The 20,711-nt window shown below is 36.1% G+C and overlaps 1 protein-coding gene and 1 pseudogene across 2 annotated transcripts; both read right to left on the minus strand.

Annotated features, from left to right (window-relative positions):
• Positions 1-1,273: 1,273 nt before the first annotated feature.
• LOC147858426 (transmembrane 9 superfamily member 7-like) lies at positions 1,274-5,524 on the minus strand. The gene is made up of 7 exons (XM_087326963.1): positions 5,364-5,524; positions 4,075-4,239; positions 3,512-3,624; positions 3,303-3,414; positions 3,117-3,223; positions 2,867-3,020; positions 1,274-2,758 (listed from the first exon to the last, which is right to left on the minus strand). The coding sequence occupies exons 1-7, from the start codon at positions 5,475-5,477 to the stop codon at positions 1,601-1,603; spliced, it is 1,923 nt and encodes a 640-aa protein (XP_087183089.1). The 5' UTR covers positions 5,478-5,524; the 3' UTR covers positions 1,274-1,600.
• Positions 5,525-7,398: 1,874 nt separating this feature from the next.
• LOC147858427 (dynamin-related protein 3A-like) lies at positions 7,399-19,853 on the minus strand (annotated as a pseudogene). Its single transcript, XR_015530443.1, has 21 exons — positions 19,774-19,853; positions 18,277-18,785; positions 17,610-17,892; positions 17,184-17,212; positions 16,995-17,096; positions 16,270-16,338; positions 16,138-16,197; positions 15,932-16,045; positions 15,759-15,807; positions 15,562-15,671; positions 15,343-15,435; positions 13,927-14,019; positions 13,623-13,760; positions 13,425-13,529; positions 9,196-9,306; positions 9,036-9,075; positions 8,760-8,920; positions 8,447-8,593; positions 8,316-8,368; positions 8,077-8,176; positions 7,399-7,958 (listed from the first exon to the last, which is right to left on the minus strand). The product of XR_015530443.1 is annotated as a dynamin-related protein 3A-like (transcript).
• Between the last annotated feature and the right edge of the window lie 858 nt (positions 19,854-20,711).

Here is a 20,711-nt window from a genome sequence, read left to right on the forward strand (position 1 = left end):
ATTCAATACAATCATTAGATATATACCAGTTCAATCTGTGATTAAAAGAAAAAAAAGAAAATCCATTCATTAGTGTAAACAAATTATAAAGTTCTGAATCCTGATTCCCATGTGATGGTCGGAGGAAACAACCATTCTGGCTGAAAGTACCAAAAAGGAGTGCCATTCTTCAAGGACATAAGTGGAGAAGCTTTCCACAGTAAGAAACTGATGGCGCTGAGCAACTTTATCATCAGAATTTCCAATAATAGAATCCCATTGACCCTTCAGTTAGTGAGGCTCTATCTTAATGAAAAACGAGAGAGCACCGAGCCTTCCAGATAGCAAAATGGTACTACTAAGTGCTTGCATATAAGTTTAAATACTTTTTACCAGTAAATTTGAAATTAGATGGCAAAATGATACAATACTAAGTGATAGCATAGAGGTTTAAATACATAATATATTCAATATGAAGGTATGCCAATTGCTCTTGTATATTTGTGTGCTTCACATATTTTCTCTAACCCTAACATGGATACACCTTTCCATTACTTCATAACACTTCCCTTTGCTATTGGCCTTCTTTAAGATAATGATTATAGCCTTCTTTATATATTCAATATAGAGTGATACCAATTGGTTTTGCGTATGTGTGCCTGCACACTCTCTAACCCTAACACGGATATAACTTTCCATTCCTAATCAGCATTGTTCAAGTGATTGTATTCTTAATATATTTGGCATAAAGTGATACCCATCTGTCTTGTAAATTCGTTTGCCTCACATGTTTCTCTAACCTTTTACATGGATATAGCTTTCCATTCCTTCATATCCTATCCATTTTCCATTGGCCTTGTTCAAGACATGCCAATCCCCTACAATTTCACATCAACACAACTGGCTCTGATATAGATCATATATTGAGCCCACAATCATAAGCAACTGTTTTGAATGGTATGTTGAGCCCATATATGAGTTACATTCTGAGCCATACAATTACTTGCTAGTAATCTAATAATGAATGCCAACAAATATTGTTGTTGCATATATGAACATGATCCATAACACCCTCAAAACAGCCATATGCAACTTAAAATCTATAGAATAAGGTGGTTTGATATTCAACACAGATTATCATAACATTCTGGAACCAAACTTCCAGTGCTATCAGTTTCAACAACAAACATGATAATGATTTTAAGAGGATATGTTGAGTTTGCTATTTTACCAGTCACAGGTAGTCAGTTAGGTCTATAAACATCAAATTATTCCTGTCCTTTCAGAACATAAAAGACCACAGAATGAAATATTCAGAGAAAGATGGTTTAATCATTACAATGCTGATGTTTTCTAACATATGTATATAATTCCTCATACAATTTCCTATCTATCCTGAAACATCTGTTTCAGGTAAGAGGTTGCACAGAAAGAAGAGGAAGTGATGCTTACATATATATTTGAAGTGGGGAAATAGCATTACATGGTTCAATCGCTTGCAGATATTTTTCCAATGCATCCACAGTCCATTAACAAAAAACCGTTGTATCACTGCATTATGGCTTTAGCTCATCCAAGATCTCTCTCTCTTTTAAAATTGTCATTTCAAACTTGTACTCATTCAATCGATCTTCACAGATCCATATATGGTCCTCACAAACCAGAAGCAAGCATAGAAGCCAATTGTTCCTGTGAGCACGAAGAAACTATAGGAGATGATGATCATGTAACCAAAGTAAAGCAAACCTGAAACGAGTTTTGTAATATCAAGCTTTGTGAAGAAATAGAACACTGCATAGAGCAAAAGATAAATCGCTGAAGAGCCGGATGTTAAATATGCTCTCCACCACCAGTGATAATCCTCACTACACAGCTGAAAATAGCATAGTACAATTGTTATTTCAGCGCACGTCACGATTAGGATCACGAAGACGAGAAACAAGAACCCAAAAATGTAGTAGAACTGATTTAGCCATATTGATGTGAGTATGAAGAAAAGCTCAATAAACACCGCCCCAAATGGTAATATTCCACCAATGAGCACTGAGAAAACAGGCTGCATATACCACGCTTGCTCAGGGATTTGTCTTGGAATCTTGTTTGTTCTAACTGGATCTTCAATTGCTGGTTGTTTGTACCCAAAATAGCTTCCTATAAACACCAAAGGTACAGAGATTCCAAACCATAAAAATACCAACGCAAACATGGTACCAAAAGGAACTGCTCCAGATGACTTCTCTCCCCATATCAATGTATTCAAAACAAAAAATAGAGCAAATGCAACACCAGGAAATAAGAAAGCGGTCTTCAATGTATTCTTCTTCCATTCAGATCCTTTGAACATTTTGTAAAGACGGGCAGATGAATACCCAGCAAAAAGTCCCATAAATACCCAAAGTAACAACATAGCTGTCATCAAACCGCCCCTGTTTGCTGGCGAAAGAAATCCAAGAAGAGCAAATATCATTGTGACGAGTGTCATTGCAAATAATTGTACACCTGATCCAACATAGACACACAACAACCCTGCACGTGGTGGGGCTCTAAACACATCTCCATGCACAAGTTTCCATCCTGTTTCCTCCTGTGCTTCATCTTGTGTTTCTAATTCATTATACTTGGCAATGTCCCTATACAAAGTTCGCATCATTATCATGGCTACCATACCCGATAGAAACAATACAATCATGAGGGAATTTATGATAGAGAACCAATGGATTTGATCATCTGACATGTTAAGATAGACATCCCAGCGTGAAGCCCACTGGATATCACTCGCCTGAATGGTAGTATTACAACAATTAGAAAAGATATAACCTTATTGGTGGGCGAGAAAAACTATCAGAATATAGAAGCTATTGATAAGGGACAACAAACAATTCAGTACCATGAATGTGACATCATATGTAAAAATGATCTCTTGGCCCTCCTCAACCAACTGAGGTGGCATAGCATTTGTAACATATATTTTGGAATTTGGATTGCATGTTGTGAGGCGTGGCTTTGAAAGATCCCATGGTTTCTCATATTCGTGATGAACGCTACAAATATAATTGAATGCAATGGTAATGCAAAATAAATAAATTTAGCGCGGCAAAGAATAGCCTAACCCGAATTTGAAACCAGTTTTTAAATACCTGTAAGGCGTCACCTGAAAACCTACAATTCGAGATGTATCTGTCTTAGTATCCTCGTGATATAGAACTTCAAAAGCGAGATGGTTATGGATAAAATACTCCAATTTCTGATATAAAGAAGAAGGGTTACATCGACAGCTTCTATTGCATAAATTGACTCGTTTTTCTACTAAAAAGAGTTCATACCTCAGTATCACCAAGTTTCCCATTGAACCCAACAGGCAAACCCCTTTCATAAAAGAAAGAGCTCACATCATGTCTTTGTCTCTTTATTGCAACAGGCAGGTTATCAAGAATCCTGAACAGCATTAGCATGAGAAAGTATGAAAAATAATGTGTTTAGATACTTACAAATATAGCTACAACCAAATCAAAGTAGTTGCGAACTCACTTACATATTGACTCGATACTCATCCTCAATCTTTTCCTTGAACTTGGTAGCATCCTCAGCTGAAAGCTTGTCTATCTTGCAAATAACATTGCATAGCTTGCTATCTCTCATTTGAAACTGAGATAAGAAAGTGATCAGGTAGCAATAGTATACATAAAAATTATGAACAAGGCATAAAAGATCCATTCTATCTCTTATTACATTCTACATCTTGCTATCTTTTATTTGAACTAAAATTGAAAATTTATTTCATGAAGTAAATGGTGAAAAATGGTTGGGATTACATAATGTACATCATACCACAGATGGCACACTCACAATGTCAACTGAGATCCAATAGCTATTTCCTAGTTTCATAGCATCATTTAAAACTTGGAATCTCTTATTTGCAACTAAAGCAAAGTTACCACATAGTTCCATCACATAGCATGCACTTGCCATCTCTTAACTAAGATCAAATGTTTATGACATACGGGATGTACATCTTGCTATCTCTTATCTGAACTTCAATAGAACATCTATTCCAGAATTTCATAAATTAGAGGTACAAAAGGTTTGATACTATACCGAGAAAGGTGCATTCTCGATGCGATCTCCTCTTAACACCTCTCCAAGATTCTCGGCACTGTTAATTATTTTTTCTGGTCTACAGTAAGGAAGATCATAGTAGATATATGGCAATTGTGTCTTCGTAGAGGTTAGTTTATTAACCTTCACGAATAAATCATCCCCCTGATGTGTGCAGAACAGAGAAATTTATTCATCAGAGAGGGATAATCAATTATCTTGGAAAGAAAATTATGTAGATATTGTTTATCACTGCATGTTAAAGGAGTTATATTTCAAAGAAATCATGTAATGAAAATGAGTAAATAAATTATCTTTAATTCTGAATCAGGAAGAATTTATGCATTAGAAGAACAAAATAAGTCATCTTGATAGGTAAAACTGGTAGAGCTTATTCATTACAACAGGTAAATCATTCATCAATTATACTTCATAGAAAATAAAGGCATTCATAGAACGTATTCACCTGAATGAGTAAAGGCATTAATCTTTGAACAAGAATCAGGTAGAAGTTATTCGTCCAACAAATAAAAACATTTAGATCGTAAAAATAATTCAACGAAACAAGTTAAACAGACATCTTGGACCAAAAACCAAAAGTTGCTCATCAGTACAAGTTTAAGATGTCCCTTTCTTAAGAAAATCAGGTAGCATCCATTCAACTAAACAAGTAAAAGCAATCATCTTGGAACAAAATAAGGTGGACTTTATATCCAACGAAAATAATATAGGAATTTACACATCAGACATAGTTAAGACAGTGTTTATTGCACACATACAGGAAAAAATTATTCATCAAGGGTAAAAATTATTCATCTTGGATAAAAAATCAGGGGTACGTTTCTTAATGAAATCGAGAAACTGGTCATCTTCAAAGGAAATTCAGGCAATTTTTTAGCTGCTTCAACAAAATCAAGTCATTTGGGAAACAAAATTAAGGTATAAACTACTGATCAAAAAGGGGAAAACATCTTCACCAAACAGAAATTCATGGGTACGAGTAAAACAAAATTCAGTATAAGTAACATCTTGCAGCGAAAATCAGATGAGATCTTTTCAGTAAAATCAATCTTATTGGAACAAAAAAATATTTATATAAATACAAAGATCTCGACTCGAAAATAGTAAAGATCGGGTGAAAAAAAGGGCAATGAAAAGAGTGATCGAAACGACACAGATTTTGATTAAGAAACGGACATAGATCCGAAACGAATCGAATCAAGACATCGATTGCGATCAATCTCGAGACGATCAAAAAAGTAAAGATGAAAAAGAAAGGTAAGCTTTACCTTGCTGAAATCCTGAGGTGCTACACCAGGCAGGTAGAAAGCGCGGGAAGGATATGTAGTGAGAAGGAGAACACAGGAAAAGAAGAAGAGGAGGTTCGAGCTCGCCATCGGCATCGCAGTGCAGAAAGAATTTACCCTAAGAAGCGCTGGGGTTTCCTGTAGAAATGTAAATGTTTCGTTAATTATTTTGATTAGTATTTTATTTTATTTTTCCCAAAAAGAAGCTCCGTTCACATTAGTTAGGAAGGAGAGATTATTACAGGAAGACTTCTTGACTATAGAAGGTGGCTTGGCTCATACATAAATCAGGAAACCATCCTCCGACCAAGTTCAAGAATATGACACTACATACTAATTTGATTACCACTATTATTTGTGTAACGAATACCCCGTTGTATTCATCATGAAATTGCCAACGATACCCTCCTGTCTTTTTCTAATGCTCTATTCGATTGTTTCATGAAAAACCCCACAATGCCCTTGCATGTATGTATGTATGTATGTATGTATGTGTGTATGTATGTATGTATGCATATTTGTATGTGCATATGTTTTTGTGAACCCTCTCAAAAATAATACCCATATGTGAGTATGTCTTTGTGAAAAAAACCCCCGACCAATTACCCCCATGTTTGTAGTTATGTTTACGTTCTTCATTGTAGATAGACTTGACTTAACTTGTAAGCTATCTAAACAATGGGTTCAAATCCTTGTACTCTAACTTACATCATATAATAGCCCACCCTCCCCCACTAATATTTTCAAAACTTATCTCATTACATTGCTCCACATTAATCTTTTCCATTTTCATTCATGATGGGATTACCTCAATGTAAGGTATTACAACATCGGTTCAAATGCATGTACCTTCATACATCTTTGTTACACCATTTACGCTTATTCAAATAACTAGTCTCATTGTTCAATACTCTCTCTTGCTCCTTAATTATACAAGCTCACAATGCTAAGTACAAGCTATTTGCATGGAATGACATTGTTGTGTTTCCATGAATGTTAGTTTCAATATTTGTTCACTCCTAAACTACATGCCACATATCAAACTAACAACCTCTCAATCAAAACAATTAAGATACCCATGTCATTCACTCTCTCTTTTTCTCTAATTGTTTGCTTGCCCTAGTGATGGTCAATTTGGTTATAATTATAAGGTCATAGGTTCAAGTCACTACTATCATATATTTTTGCTACATCAATTATCACTTCTTCTAGACTGTATCAGATTACCCAATGTCTCTATTCAAATCAAAATGCAAGACACAGCTTACATAGACATCAAACACAATTTTGAGCACTTCCACATGCCATTGAAATCCAAGTTCTCCAAGGAGTAGAGTATCTCCACAAGCTATGCTGTGGGATGACTTGGGAAAGCTTAGGACATGTTGCATGTTTAAGCATTAAACAGCCCCTTAGTCATCTCAAGTCATGAATGAGACGCATCAAAATTGACATTATCATGTTGGAGTACATCAACATGGTCAACATGTGAAGGAAATTCTAGCACATTCTTATATCATTTTGCACATGCAACTCTAGATCAAATGTACAAGGAAACCCAAACGATGTAAAATCCTCTCATCTGATGGAGATAGCCGAGATTACACATGGGAACACGGTGTCTCCAGGACCCTTAGATGTTGAGCTATATAGAGGGGACTAGCAAGCCCTTCATCACAGCATCTTAGTCATCTCAAGTCATGAATGAGACGCATCAAAATTGACATTATCATGTAGGAGTACATCAACGTGGTCAACATGTGAAGGAAATTCTAGCACATTCTTATATCATTTTGCACATGCAACTCTAGATCAAATGTACAAGGAAACCCAAACGACGTAAAATCCTCTCATCTGATGGAGATAGCCGAGATTACACATGGGAACACGGTGTCTCCAGGACCCTTAGATGTTGAGCTATATAGTGGGGACTAGCAAGCCCTTCATCACAGCATCTTGAGACAATTCCATGCAGCAAGATATTTAATCCATTCACAGCTTTTTATATAAAAATGAAAAAGAAAGAATGATGATCATTGATCACCCCACTCAATAATGAGATGTACATATGTTAAGAGGCCTCTATATATAAAGGCTTCCTAGAAAAATCATGTAAAAAGATACTTATTCATTCTAAGCTTTGCTTGTATACATATGAGAAAAGAATGAATAATAATCATCTCATTCAATAATGAGATGTACAAGATTGGGGACATTCCCTACTTATAAACACTTTCCACGTATTTTATTGTCTACACCATGAACCATAAACCACGCAAGGATCAGAGGATTTTCGATGCATAGGAAAAAACAATTAAGTGTAAATTGAAGGAAAAGGCCCTCCAACAGCACCACCATGAGCAAGGTAGCTTCCATTTATAAGTGATTGTTGCTCTCCTAAGAAAGACTTTCTGGTCTTGCTGCTCTTTGTATATGCAGCACTTGGACTCTGTGACCCTAACTCATTGAGAATGGTATACTTGAACCTTTATTCAAGTTAAAAGATAATCCACTCTCCTCCATTATGCTCGTTCGTCCAGACGATACCTCATAGTCCATAGGCATTTCCTCCAATGTCTGCACACAAACGGATAGAAACGTTTGCTTACAATTTACCTTTTATTCCTGACATATTCTATATTTCCATATCAGAATCATGTCTAAAACGATTCTGTTAACTCTGCAGTTTTCTTACACGTGCTGCTTGCTGAAGGACATGGAGCACTTCTTTACATCGTTTTCTTTTCACTGCTACATCCTCCCTCTCTTGCAGCATCTCTTCAAAGAGGTTCTCTCTGCCAAAGGAATATTTTTCACAAAGAGTTTCAAATTCCACTTTTCAATACATGCAGGTGTATTGATAGTATCCCTCTATATCTAAAATCATTCCTATGTTTATCAGACAGATATGCATCACAAAAGGCAGTGAAGGACCTGTATAACTTCCTGATAAATACATTGTGAAGTTCACGTTTCGAGTGATTGACCTATAGAGTGAAACAGTTCATCAAACCATATTGTTCAAAGTATATGCTTGATATTTTAAAATGTTATGCCAAAATTACCAGAAAGTGCATGATGGCTTTCGGCACCCCATCTTGAATGTTTTTTCTGACAATGTCATAATAGGACTTGATCAATAATCGAGTTATAGATATCTCCACAGAATCTTGTTCGGATTGAGCATCAGTTGCCCTTAGCACAGCAGGTGGCTGAAACATGTTGATAAGATTGAGAAAAAGAGCAAAAGCAACAGAAAACTTAGGAATTCGTACAGCATATACAGCAACTCATAACCAATGAGAATATGTTGAACCTCTCAGAACACCATATACCAAGCATATATAATAATGCATAACAAAGGCAAAAGAATTGTACCTCTCTGAGTTGAATTGCTGCAAATGCTGGTTCGAAATTGGGAATTGGCTCATTGAAATGTTTAGTAATTGTGGCATCCTTCCAATTTGAACGAGCTGACGAAGCTGCTTCGTTACCACTAAAAATTGATGAAATTCCCCAGTTTCCCCCAGAAGGAACAGCTAATAAAAAATAACCCGAAGAAAATAAATATGCACAGCTAAAAGTTTAACATGATTAAAGTGCAAACGTCTTCAAGGATGGCTGAAATTCTAAGTTCTTGAAATAATTTAACACCTGTTAAAGTATCAGGTCGGATATTGGAAGGTTTATTCCCCTGAAAAAGTCCCACAAAATGGATAATGAGATTTGAGTGGGGAGAGGATATGTCATTCTAATTCATAGGAATATATAAATATATCTATATCTATATCTATATGCATAGACATATACAAACATGATCTGCTGAAGTTGCCTTCCCAAGGATGGCTCTTGACTTTGACACTTTTTCAGAAGCTGCTGGTAAAGAAAGCCTCATTGTTAAAGGATCCCTCAACTCGCTCGTATCCTGTAGACAAATGATATTTTCAATGACCTATAAATCAATGGGAATAACTCCAAAATCTGCCCAAGTTGTCATTATTTCCCTGAATGCCATTGATCAGGTCCCTCTATTTCTAGATTTACAATCTACTTTTCAGTGATTTTTGAGACAGAATGTGTTTGTATCAACATCAATAAGGGAGCAACATAACCTATGAAAGCAAAAATCCTTACGTACGGGGGGGGGATTTTTAAATGGTAATGCAAAAAAGCTTAGGAAAAAACCAAGCTATTTGCTGAATTTCACTGTTTTGATCTTTGATGAGTTTGTTTCTCAAGTAGATGAGCATGCCTAGCATCATTGGTGATGCTTCCATCTACATTAGGAGTTCTTCAAAGTCATGACTAATTTCCTCAATGCAAAGCATTCGAAGGTGACATTCTTTTGTTTCTGGTAAGTATATTTCCTTTTCACAGCTCAATGTAAAGCGTACTTCCAGTTCCAATGTTTTAACGTGTGTTACTCACTCCCCCCCTTGGCCATGGTTGTGTTATCTGGATGTGAGCTTGGACATCAGCCAGCCAGCAAGCCTCGGTAATTTTCACAATATTGAGCATTAATGTGGCTGCATTAGTACTCAAAACTTTGATCTATGTTGGGTTGTTCTCCATTCCACGTGGAGAGTTTTCAATGTGCCCAAATAAAACATAGACTCGTGTTACAATGTGGACATAGGCCCCAAGCATTTATTTAGAGCACAGCTCCATCACCCTTGTCATTGACAAAAGAGAGCCATTATCACCTGCACCGAAGGTGCTTTGTTTTCTTCGGTGATCTCTCCATCTTGGAGTGGCAGATTTTGGAGATTTTTTTAATAAGAAAGTTCCAGTCTTATCTAAGTTCAGAATCTTAATTGCTTAGATAGCTAGATTCTTTAGTACCCTATACTTGATTACATTTAGTTGTGTTTGTTGATCTCAAAGACGAGCAGCATTTTAAAATGTAGTCTCTTGTTCAATCTTAGAGGTGATTCTAGCCTCTTCAAAGACATTAAGATAGATATTTCTTTCATTTCCTCAATGTGCATCATCCAAAAAAATTCTCTTCTTTTCCTATATCTTTGCCCTTGGGGTTCTGCAGAAAGCCTGCTTGCAATCTACAATAGTTGTCCTTTCAGCAAACTATCCCCGATTACAATCTGTCGACAAAAACAAGATCAAAAGTGTTGTGCTTAGGTTGAGAACAATTTTCCCCACAGCTCTCTGTTGTGTTTTTCAGCTCATTCACAGAGTTAATGTACATCAATGCTGCTAGATTTTTGGCTTTTCAAGTTCCCAGCCTAATAGTGTGATAGTTGACCTGATTTCTATTGCCTTTTTTGTACAGCATCGTGATCAGATTATCTTGCCAAATTCCAATCTAAACAAATATTGTGCTATAGTAATGCACGCATCCCCTCTTTGTTCACTGGGTTCCTTCACATTAGTTAACTATCTGCAACCTTCCATTTTGAAGTTTTTCACACTTTCTGGTACAACCTTACATTCAAAAACTTCACTCAGTTCGGTTCAGCTTGAGTCTTGCCAAACCATTCTGGGCCAAACAGGTTCCCAAACCGGTTTAGGCTTAACCGGTTTAGGGATCAGTTCGCTCTGCTTCAGTTCAGGTTAGAAAACCTTTTTAATGCTTAACCGGTTTGGCTTGAACAAGGCCAAATCGGTTAAGGCTTAACCAAACTGTTGCCGATTCCTAAAAGAACAGGGTGATGAGGGAGAGGTTCAGATGGGCATGGTCTACATGGATCAAGAATTGTCGTTGTCCAATCTATTGCAACACCTTCTGAATGTTGTGATCAAGATTCTATTTGGGTAGCCCTTGATTGACTTCCAGCAGGGGAGGTTGTGAAGACCAAGTTGTTACTGAAGGATTATCCAAGAGTCATGAAGTTGCTGATATTATCCAACCCAGATTTTATCAATAAAAAGCATTTAAAACCTCAATCTTCTATGAAAGGTCTACTTTATTATTTCCAGCAAATTAGGGTAGTTTCAATCAAATAACGCTTTTGTTCTTTGTTCATGTAGCTTTATGGCCATATTGTTCTTCAATAACTGCCTTCTATGTATCTGGATCATAGTACGTAATATACTCAAATGCATTGGCAGACTTTTTTCATACGAATGCGTATGCTATCAAAACATTCTTATGTTTTTTTTTACACTTTTTACCTTAACCTTCTTACCTTAAAAAATAAACTACCTCATAATAAATAATGAATACAAAAGTATGGTATTTACCATACTTTAAGGGTGTTTACCATACTCGAACGATTGAAACATTCTCAAATGTGAATGCACATATGGTACGTATGGTTCATACTATGATCTGGATTTCTTGCAACAATCACAAACATAGTTGGTCTTCCATTTCCGTCTTGTCAAGTGGCCAAAGAATTGTGTGACGGAGAATGTTATCTCCCCCTTATTTTAAAGATAACAATACAATGAAAAACAAAGTGTTCTTCTGATTCCACATCCCAATGGCACAATTAGCAGGTCTGTTCCTCAGCTTTTCATGGATATCTGCACATTCAATTTCTAACTGACATAAAGTATTACATTACCTTGCAGGGTGGCTTAAGACTCTGGTAAGAGGGAATGTCATCTCTCTGTACATCATAATAATTATACAATGGCAAACATATGATTCTGTTGATTCCGCATCCCAAAGGCATGATTTCTGGAGCCCTTCCTCCATCGTTTTGTAGGCATATCTGTCTCAATCTCTAACTGATGTGAAAAACGTCCTATGCTGCCCTTTCATATGTCTGGCCTAATAATAAATACAGCATACAACAGTATGGATATGGACTAATTGTGAGGTATCTTCCTACAAGCATCATTGTGGGGCTGTTCCATGGTCTTTAATTATCAAATTATATCAGTTCAGCACTTGATTCTTTTCCATTTTGTTGGTATACATGTTGATAATCCATGTAACCATCCCTGAATTTCAATGTACCAATACTATCTCCATGTTATGCCAGTTGTTTTAAAGAGTTTAATGCGAATCTCAAGTATATTTTGCTTGGGCGATCCCAAACCTGGTGGATGCAAATCATTCAACTGAAAATTGCCTGTCACTATTGGGGCTGATTCTATTTCAGTCTGAATTATATCATGTGGTAATGATGCTTGCTTCTCATCACACATGCAATCTTCAAAACTAAAGGTCTCTCTACTTGTCTACAGCCTCTTGAAGGCTTGGTCTCAAAATGTCCACCCCATAGAGAAGAGTTGGTGTTTTAGTGTATTGAACCACCAGATTTGTGATACTTGGAACTATATGCACATTCATTGTCTCCAAGTGAACAGAGGGCTGCATAACCATGAGAAAGTCAAGCACAGACAGCCTCTCACAAAGAGAATCAGACCTCTGTCAAAGTTTTGACACTGATTCATACAATGCATAGATCCCCCATTGCATGTGCATCAGTACTCTGGGAACTCTAGTCATTGCATGAGCTGAGAACATAACACAATGTCAAAGGTCTTCAAGAAATCCATGAAGCACCATAAAAATTCTCCTCCTATGGTGTTTTCTTCCTCGATATGGACTTGAAGGGTCATTACGTGATCCAATGTACAGAATCACTGTTCGATATCAATTCTCTCTGCCCAGTTTCTCATTGAGAAAGGTAGAAAAGGAGAAAAATGAAATGAAATATGAGGTTATATTAACATCTTTCACAATTCCTGATTTTCTTTTAGTTTTGGCTTTAAATTTATCAGTTACAAGGCAAGTTAGCAAGTTTTCAGATGTTTTCAAACATATCTCTGCAGTGTATTCCTGTACAACTGCTTTTGTATGACATCACCATACTTCACAATCATACAGTGTAGGGAGACAAGACAACCTTGACATTGTCAAAAGGCCAGAGTGGCCTATGAGTCTGAAAGTTGCAGTCACATGAATCTTACAGAATATTTAGTAGAACAACAAAATTTCAAGATGTCTGGCCAAAGGCATTTGGGAAATAATAAAGACTAGGGGATATCTGGGGAAACAAAGAAGAGCATTGGAGGTATTTGTAATCTTCCACTAAATTGTTAAATAGTTCACATACACAAAGAAAATCGAACCTTAATAGGTGTGGACATCCTGGTAGTTCGATGTTGCTCAAGAGCCAGCTCGACAGCTTTGCTGCCACCAATAAATGATGGATGAGAAGTATTGATGTAGTCCATCTGGCATAATATATTAAAACTGTGTTAAAAACATCAGTAATGGAAGAAAAACACATAAACACAGCATATCTCTTCAATACCCAAACATTGCACCTCCATTTCAATTAGGTGGCAAATCATTGTTTCTGCAGGTATTAGTCCTTCTCGCAAGAAGCTACTAACAACCTCCTCAACTCGTTTACGCAAGACAGGGAATCTCTGTAATTCATAAGACTCGCATCGATGGGAAACCTGTGCAAAATAGAAAATATTAAATTCATCTAATTAATGTTAACAGCATGCTCTCAAAATCAGCACACATGTCAGATTATTACGCAGTATAATCCTAGCTCATCAAATCATAACACAAATTCTGACTTTTAACAAAAAAACCATAAACAAAAATCTAAAAAGCTACCTTGACAAGCTCATCATATATAAAACGTGCACACTGCAGACTCGGATCAAGCAATCGAGCAATTTGTCGGCGAACTAAGACTTCAAAAGGTACCTATCATGTTAAATAAGTCATGAAAATTCTTCGTATAGGAGTCATCCATCATCAGATACCAGTAGGAATACCGATTGTAGATTTTAAACTTCTAAACAGAGAAATGAAAACAAAGAAGCAAGAATAATAAGATAAATTTGACATATAAATAGAACAGCCTCAAAACACAGTTCAAAGCTATTGACGGGTTGAAAAAACCAAAATAATATGCGTATGAAATCGCATCCTAGTTAGCCAGATTATTTATAATTTGGAAATTCTGATCAATGTATGGATATCCATATGAATGTGAATAGACTAGCAAATCACAAGGTACTGAATAAAAAGGATATTCTCTAAATAAATAATAATTCCATTCAAATATAACTGTCAGCCAGCCAATAATTAGACCTCTCAAACAATAGATAGAATCATAGTTCCTAATATTCGCGTACGTCCAATTTACTGGACGTACGCGAACGTTTGCAAACGTACGCGTATGATACGCGATATATTTGGCTTCTTCTTTTTTTGCCCTTTTTTGGGGGTTTTTAAATTTTTGATATTCATAATTCTTTGTGAATAGAAGAGACGTCTGACACACACACACTCTCTCTCTCTCTCACACGAGAACTGACAGATCTTCTCTCTCTACAAAATCTAGATCTCTAATATACATATTACACACTCCCTCACACACACAAAATCCATAGCTCCTCTCTCTCTCTCTCTAGAGTCTAGATATACACTCAACCACTGTCTCCTCACACATGCAAAACAGGGTTTCTCTCTCTCTCTCCCTCACACACACACACTATGTACACCATATACACCATATGTATATATCTATGTACCGTCTATGGATTTCAATCATACTTGGAGCCTTTTCACGTATGAGTATGATACGAATATTGGCGTTTGAGTATGACACGAATGGGACGTATGGCTAGAACTATGGATAGAATAGAATAGTGAATCGATCATTATATCAAAAGCTGATATGATATGCGTTACAATGGATACATCTATAACTACAAAATAACATATTGAATTTTATGAGTTTGAAGGAGCAAATAGAAACCCAGAAAATGAAAGAAAAATAAATTTATTGAGTTCAGTTTCGAATGTAAGCTCAAGCATTGACATCATTGATGCTAAAGAGTAGATTCGGGCTAATATCAAATATCAAATAAGCAAGATTTCTATGGTTTGGGCATTATGCCAGACACTCAAAACATAAAAATGAAAATAAGACAAATAAAATGTATTTTCTTGTCTCAACAATAATGGAAATGTTATAGATACATATCAATTAACCAGTAGAATAAATACTTCTCAACCCACCTCTGGAACAAAAATTGTGTTCTTTGCTCCAGTGGCATTTTGAATAGCTGTTTTTATATCTTCATCTGTCAACTCAGCGCAGGGATCAACGTCCTAGCAACAGCAAAAAATGTAAACCCTAAGCAAAAAATGAAGATGACTAGTCCTAATCAAAGGATACAAAGTATCCACATTAGCTTCAATCACATGCACATCTGTATCTTAATCCCCTTTACTTACATCAAGAATTTTAACAAAAATGTTCTGGAATATATAGTGAAGACGAGCACCACCCGACAACTCTGATGATGACATCTCTTCATTTTTACCATCAATAATTGATGCAAATCCTGTTTATAAAATGGTATGTTAAAAATCTCTTTGGATTGCTTCACCGTATACAAGTTTATTTATAACTTGTGCTATTGGCATCATACCTTCAGAATATCGTGTAATGATATTAAGCAGCAATACATTTTGACCTGACTGGCCATAAGAAGAAGAAATTTGATAATTAGGACTAAATGATTTTCAAGTATCTCATAGACGTATGATGTGTCCTTTCTTTGCATTTGGGGAGGAAATATAAATTGCAGAAGCAATTACTTACTTTTGAATCTGTACCTTGACCATAACTAGCCAACTCTTTTGAAAGGGTAACCATCTGTGTATTGATACGGGCTTTCATATCAGGAAGGACTGTCTTGATATGTTGCACAAGGATCTACAACGCATGAAGACAATGTTACAAAACCCTTGGCTACTGGCCAACATTAGAACAAACATAAATAAAATAGCACAATTTCACAAGCCTACAGTGTTCAATTTCTTTGCTAGCTGAGGAATACCACAACGATCAGCTAGACTGTGATAAACCTGGAAACATAGCATAAATCAGGAAGACATTCAATGGATATGGAAATGGCAAAACTGAACACGACAACTCACTGGGAAGGAGCGGAAGAAGTTCTTCTCATATACAAGTGCATCACAAATACTTTTGTTTCTGACAATATCCTGTTATTGTACACAAATCAGTTAAGGAATTAAATGTGATGTTGCGTTAGATTGACCTCTATGTTCAACAATAAAAGCTTCAAGAAAACTTTGTCTCATCTACTTTCTATTTATGGAAATGTCTGTACTCTATGATGAATCAAAAAACACCAACATCAAGTACAGAGATAGTACACAAAGATAATCACAAGTGCACTATTGAAACAATAAAACTGTTTCATGCATAATACAAAAAACAAGGGAAAATATGAAAATATGAAAATATGAAAAACACTCCTCAGATTTTGAATAGTAATAAAAGTAAGAACACAAACTTCAGGTTCACTAGTATGTGGGAAATGTCTAAGACATAATGAGCGTTCCAGAGTTCTTATTAATGAGTTAATCTAGACAACTTCTTGAACTATGTTGTAAAAATTTCATCCAATTCCAGGTACCAATTAAAGTATTCAGCATCTGGCCAAAAGCCTGTGCTTCTGATATTCTTGTAAATGGAGGACTGAATGCCCACAATTGAAAATTGCAAAACATACAGCTTACTGCTTCATTTGACTTCTAAAAAAATAATTGACTTTATATTCATTCATATGTACATGCTAACATGAAATATTGATTCAATTTCCATGAAGACAGAGAAAATATTCAGCAAGATTTACCTCTTGACTGCGATTCACAACTCCAATATAACCCAAACGAAGGGGAATAACGTTCCCCAGAAGAAAGTTACGAGCATCAGTGCCCCTGTCCATGATATCCAACTGCATGAAAATTAAGAAATAATGAGAACAGCCAAATTGTGAAAGCTCCAAAAGAGACTTACATCCAGTGAAGTGGAGATTTTAAACCTTGGTTATTACGCCAATTGTACGTGATCCTAGCAAATGAAGTTTCCAATTAAGTAAGAAATGAGCTCATAAATAAAATTAGAACAGTACCAAGAGTGAATACATAATTTATTTAAAGAGACAAAATCCTATTTAAAAGAACTGAGAGACTAAATAGAATATGGAAAGAAGAAGAAAACAATTGAATTTAAGAAAAACATTGAAAACCCTTGTTTGTTTCTTTATTTCTCTAAATACCCTTGATGAACACTCTTTTGAATTTTTATATTGCCAAATCATAGCATACCCTTTTCCTCAATTAAATGTGCCAATTATTAGGGTCCATTTTATATCCCTTTTGCTCTCTTTTGGGAGATTGACCAAAGAGATTTGAAGAAACAAAGAAAAACTGAAGCATATTCCAGAGTATGTTCATTATTTCATTACCATCTGGATCAGCCATTCTTGCCATTTGAAGGGCATCTGAATTCGCCAAATCTGCATTGGCAGGAGATACTGCTAAAATGATGCAAGTCTCGTGTTTGATGTAGGAAAGAATCATAGCCCTTACTCGAGACTCTATATCAGTAGGTTGATCACCTACTGGAACCTTAGTAATACCAGGTAAATCTACTAACGTTATAGTTAATACATGCGGAGAGAAGATTTTCAGCCGAATTTGCTTGTCTGATATGCCTTTATTGGATCCTAGTTCCCTCTCAGTCTCTGCCTGCAAGGCAAAAGAAGTTTGTAACATAAACAAAGGCAATAGCAAGTGCTTTTTCATTCTCTTAAAGTTCAAAGAAAAGCAACCATGCAATCTTAGAATAAAATCAGAAAACAAGAAATAGCGAAATACCCCTGAGTTTTGTTTATTGCCCTAAATACCCCTAAGTTTTCATTATTTCCCCATTACAAATGCTATTTACGCAATGATATGGTCAATACATCCCCTTCTTCTCTTTCCCATGGGTTGACCAAGGTATTTGGGGGAACAACAAAAAATAGGTGCATTTAGTGGGGGGAAATCCTGGTATTTCAGATTTTTTCCCAATTAAGAATTTCTACATCAATAGAAAAACCTCAACAAAGTAAGACAAAAAGAAAAAGAAACCTGAATTTCCTTGCGGATTAACGAAAAGTCTGTAAAGCGCTTTCCAGGAGTGTGTAAGAATTCACCCCATTCTTCGACCTCTGACTTTTCATCTTGACGTTGAGGTAGCTGAATCAATTGCAATACAAGAGGTCTACGTGTGCATATATCCGTTCCTCGAGGCAAGAAATCACGACCCACAAGGGCTTCTAAAACACTAGATTTTCCACTACTCTGGCTTCCAACTACTGCCACTTGAGGAAGATCGATAGTGGATGCACTCCCAAGCTGTGCAAAAATGTCTTGTAACTTGTTCACTAAGGGAATAACGGACTGACCAATTGAAACACTAGGAGTATTTCTGGAAATAGACCCAATGGGATCTGCATTCTGGAAGATCGTCTGGCTTATTTCACTTTCTTCATAGTCTTCCATGGTTTTTAAACACTTTCAAGCACCTTGTGAAAAGAACAAATGATCGACGTTGTCTCCCTTGCTTCTTTGTTGTATATCAATAACCCAATTTGTACCTATATGCCACATACATTCACATATATCTAAGGTTAGAAAGTAAGTAGGGTGAATAATCACGAAGTTGGAACAAATGAGCAACATTCATAATCAAGCATGTGTGTTTAACAGTGATAAAGTTAAAAGAGAAGCACAGGTGATGAAGCCAATACAGATGAGCAACATATAGAATCACGCATGTGTTAGTCATGTATCAATGAGGAAGTTAAAAACAGATGAAAATGCATACATAATCAAGCATGTATAGTTAATAATGATGGAGTCAAAGAAAGTGGAAAAACCATGCATAATTGTTCATGTAAGGTCAATAAGGATGTAGTTGATACAAATGAAAAGCATACATGCTCAATGTATTTAAGATCAACAATGATGGAGCTGAAACAGATTAGCAACATAGAGGCCCAAGTCTCATATGCCATTTGTTAACACAAATTATACATATACCACATTCATACACATGATTCGCAAGGCAGAAATAGTAAGTTAATATCAAAGACCAAGTTGAAATAGTTACAAAATCATAAAGAATCAATCTATGTATAATTAACAAGGATATAATTAGAATTGAAACGGATGAGAGAAACAACACAAATACTCAAGGGCATGGAAAGTAAAAAAAACAAATAGAATCTATATAAAAAAGAGTGAAGAATCTAAACATATTGATAATCAGATACATAAAAACCCATTGATTATTCAAAAAGATTTCATTTTGTACATGAAACTGTGCGTCATTATAGACGGATTTGTCCAAGAAGTATGGATTTGAACAGAAAATGGCAATGCAAACAAGAGAAGAGGACAAAAGCGCAAATGAACGAATCATTCAAATAGACAAAGTCACAAGAAGAAGAAGAAGAAGAAGAAGAAATCGACCATCAAGAAAATCGAGACGGTCTATTTCCCTGTATTTTTTTCTTCTGAGAGAAATTAGAGTTTGATCAGACAGCACAAGAGACACAAACAGACAGATAGACAGAGAGATACCTGCGTTCCACCGATAGCTTCCCTGTAAGAATGGAATAATACAGTGTTTTTGTTTTCTTCTTGCTTTATTTGCCAATTTTATGTAAGTTTATTTTATTTAAAATAAGAATTGGGCCCTGAGAGCCTAGAGGTTGTGCTCTTTTTTTGTTTTGCAATTTATGGTAAATTACGAAACTATGCTCCCCCCCCCCCCCCCCCCCTTCACTTATTCGGCACCACCACACAAAAAATCACACACAAACACAAACAAATCTATGGCTTAAGCCGTGTTGTGTTGCCTTCCATCAACAACATTAACAATCTCGAGATGCAGCCTTGAGTTTACTTACGTGGAGAAACAGTTCAAGATTTCCACGTTCTTAATTGCTTTCTAACTTAGTTGCCAACTATTTAGTGCCCGCTTCGCCTTATCTTTTCCGATGACGGTGATGTTGGTTGGGCACTAGCTACCAAAAGGATCGAGCCTAGATTCAAAATAAAGGGGCAAGTGACAAAAAAGAAGAGACAAAGATCTTGTGGCCACTACACTGCAAAAGTACCCAAATAATGTTGAAAAATACTATAAAGGTCACTTTTGGTGCTCCTTCACTTCTCTCTCTCTCTCTCTCTCTCTCTCTCTCTCTCTCTCTCTCTCTCTCTCTCTCTTAATTAGCTTACCCTATTACTAAGTTGTTACACTACAAGCCACTACGTCTTGGGTTTGAAACCCAAATTTACTCACCTCTCTAATTATATACTTCATACTTATCTCTTAATTCACTGGATGCCACTGTGGAATGTAGGGCTCTCTCTCTCTCTCTCTCATCGTAATTAGCTTACCCTAGTGGTAAGTTTTTACACTACATGCACTATGTCTTGGGTTCGAAACCCAATTCTCTCACTTCTCTATTACATACTTCATACATCTCTCTCTTTGTGTGTCGTAAAGCTCTTAGACT

Source organism: Azolla caroliniana, unplaced genomic scaffold (assembly GCF_043228905.1).
Source record: "Azolla caroliniana isolate FFs.n. ecotype wild unplaced genomic scaffold, voAzoCaro1.0.p SCAF_11, whole genome shotgun sequence".
NCBI classification, from domain to species: Eukaryota; Viridiplantae; Streptophyta; class Polypodiopsida; order Salviniales; family Salviniaceae; genus Azolla; species Azolla caroliniana.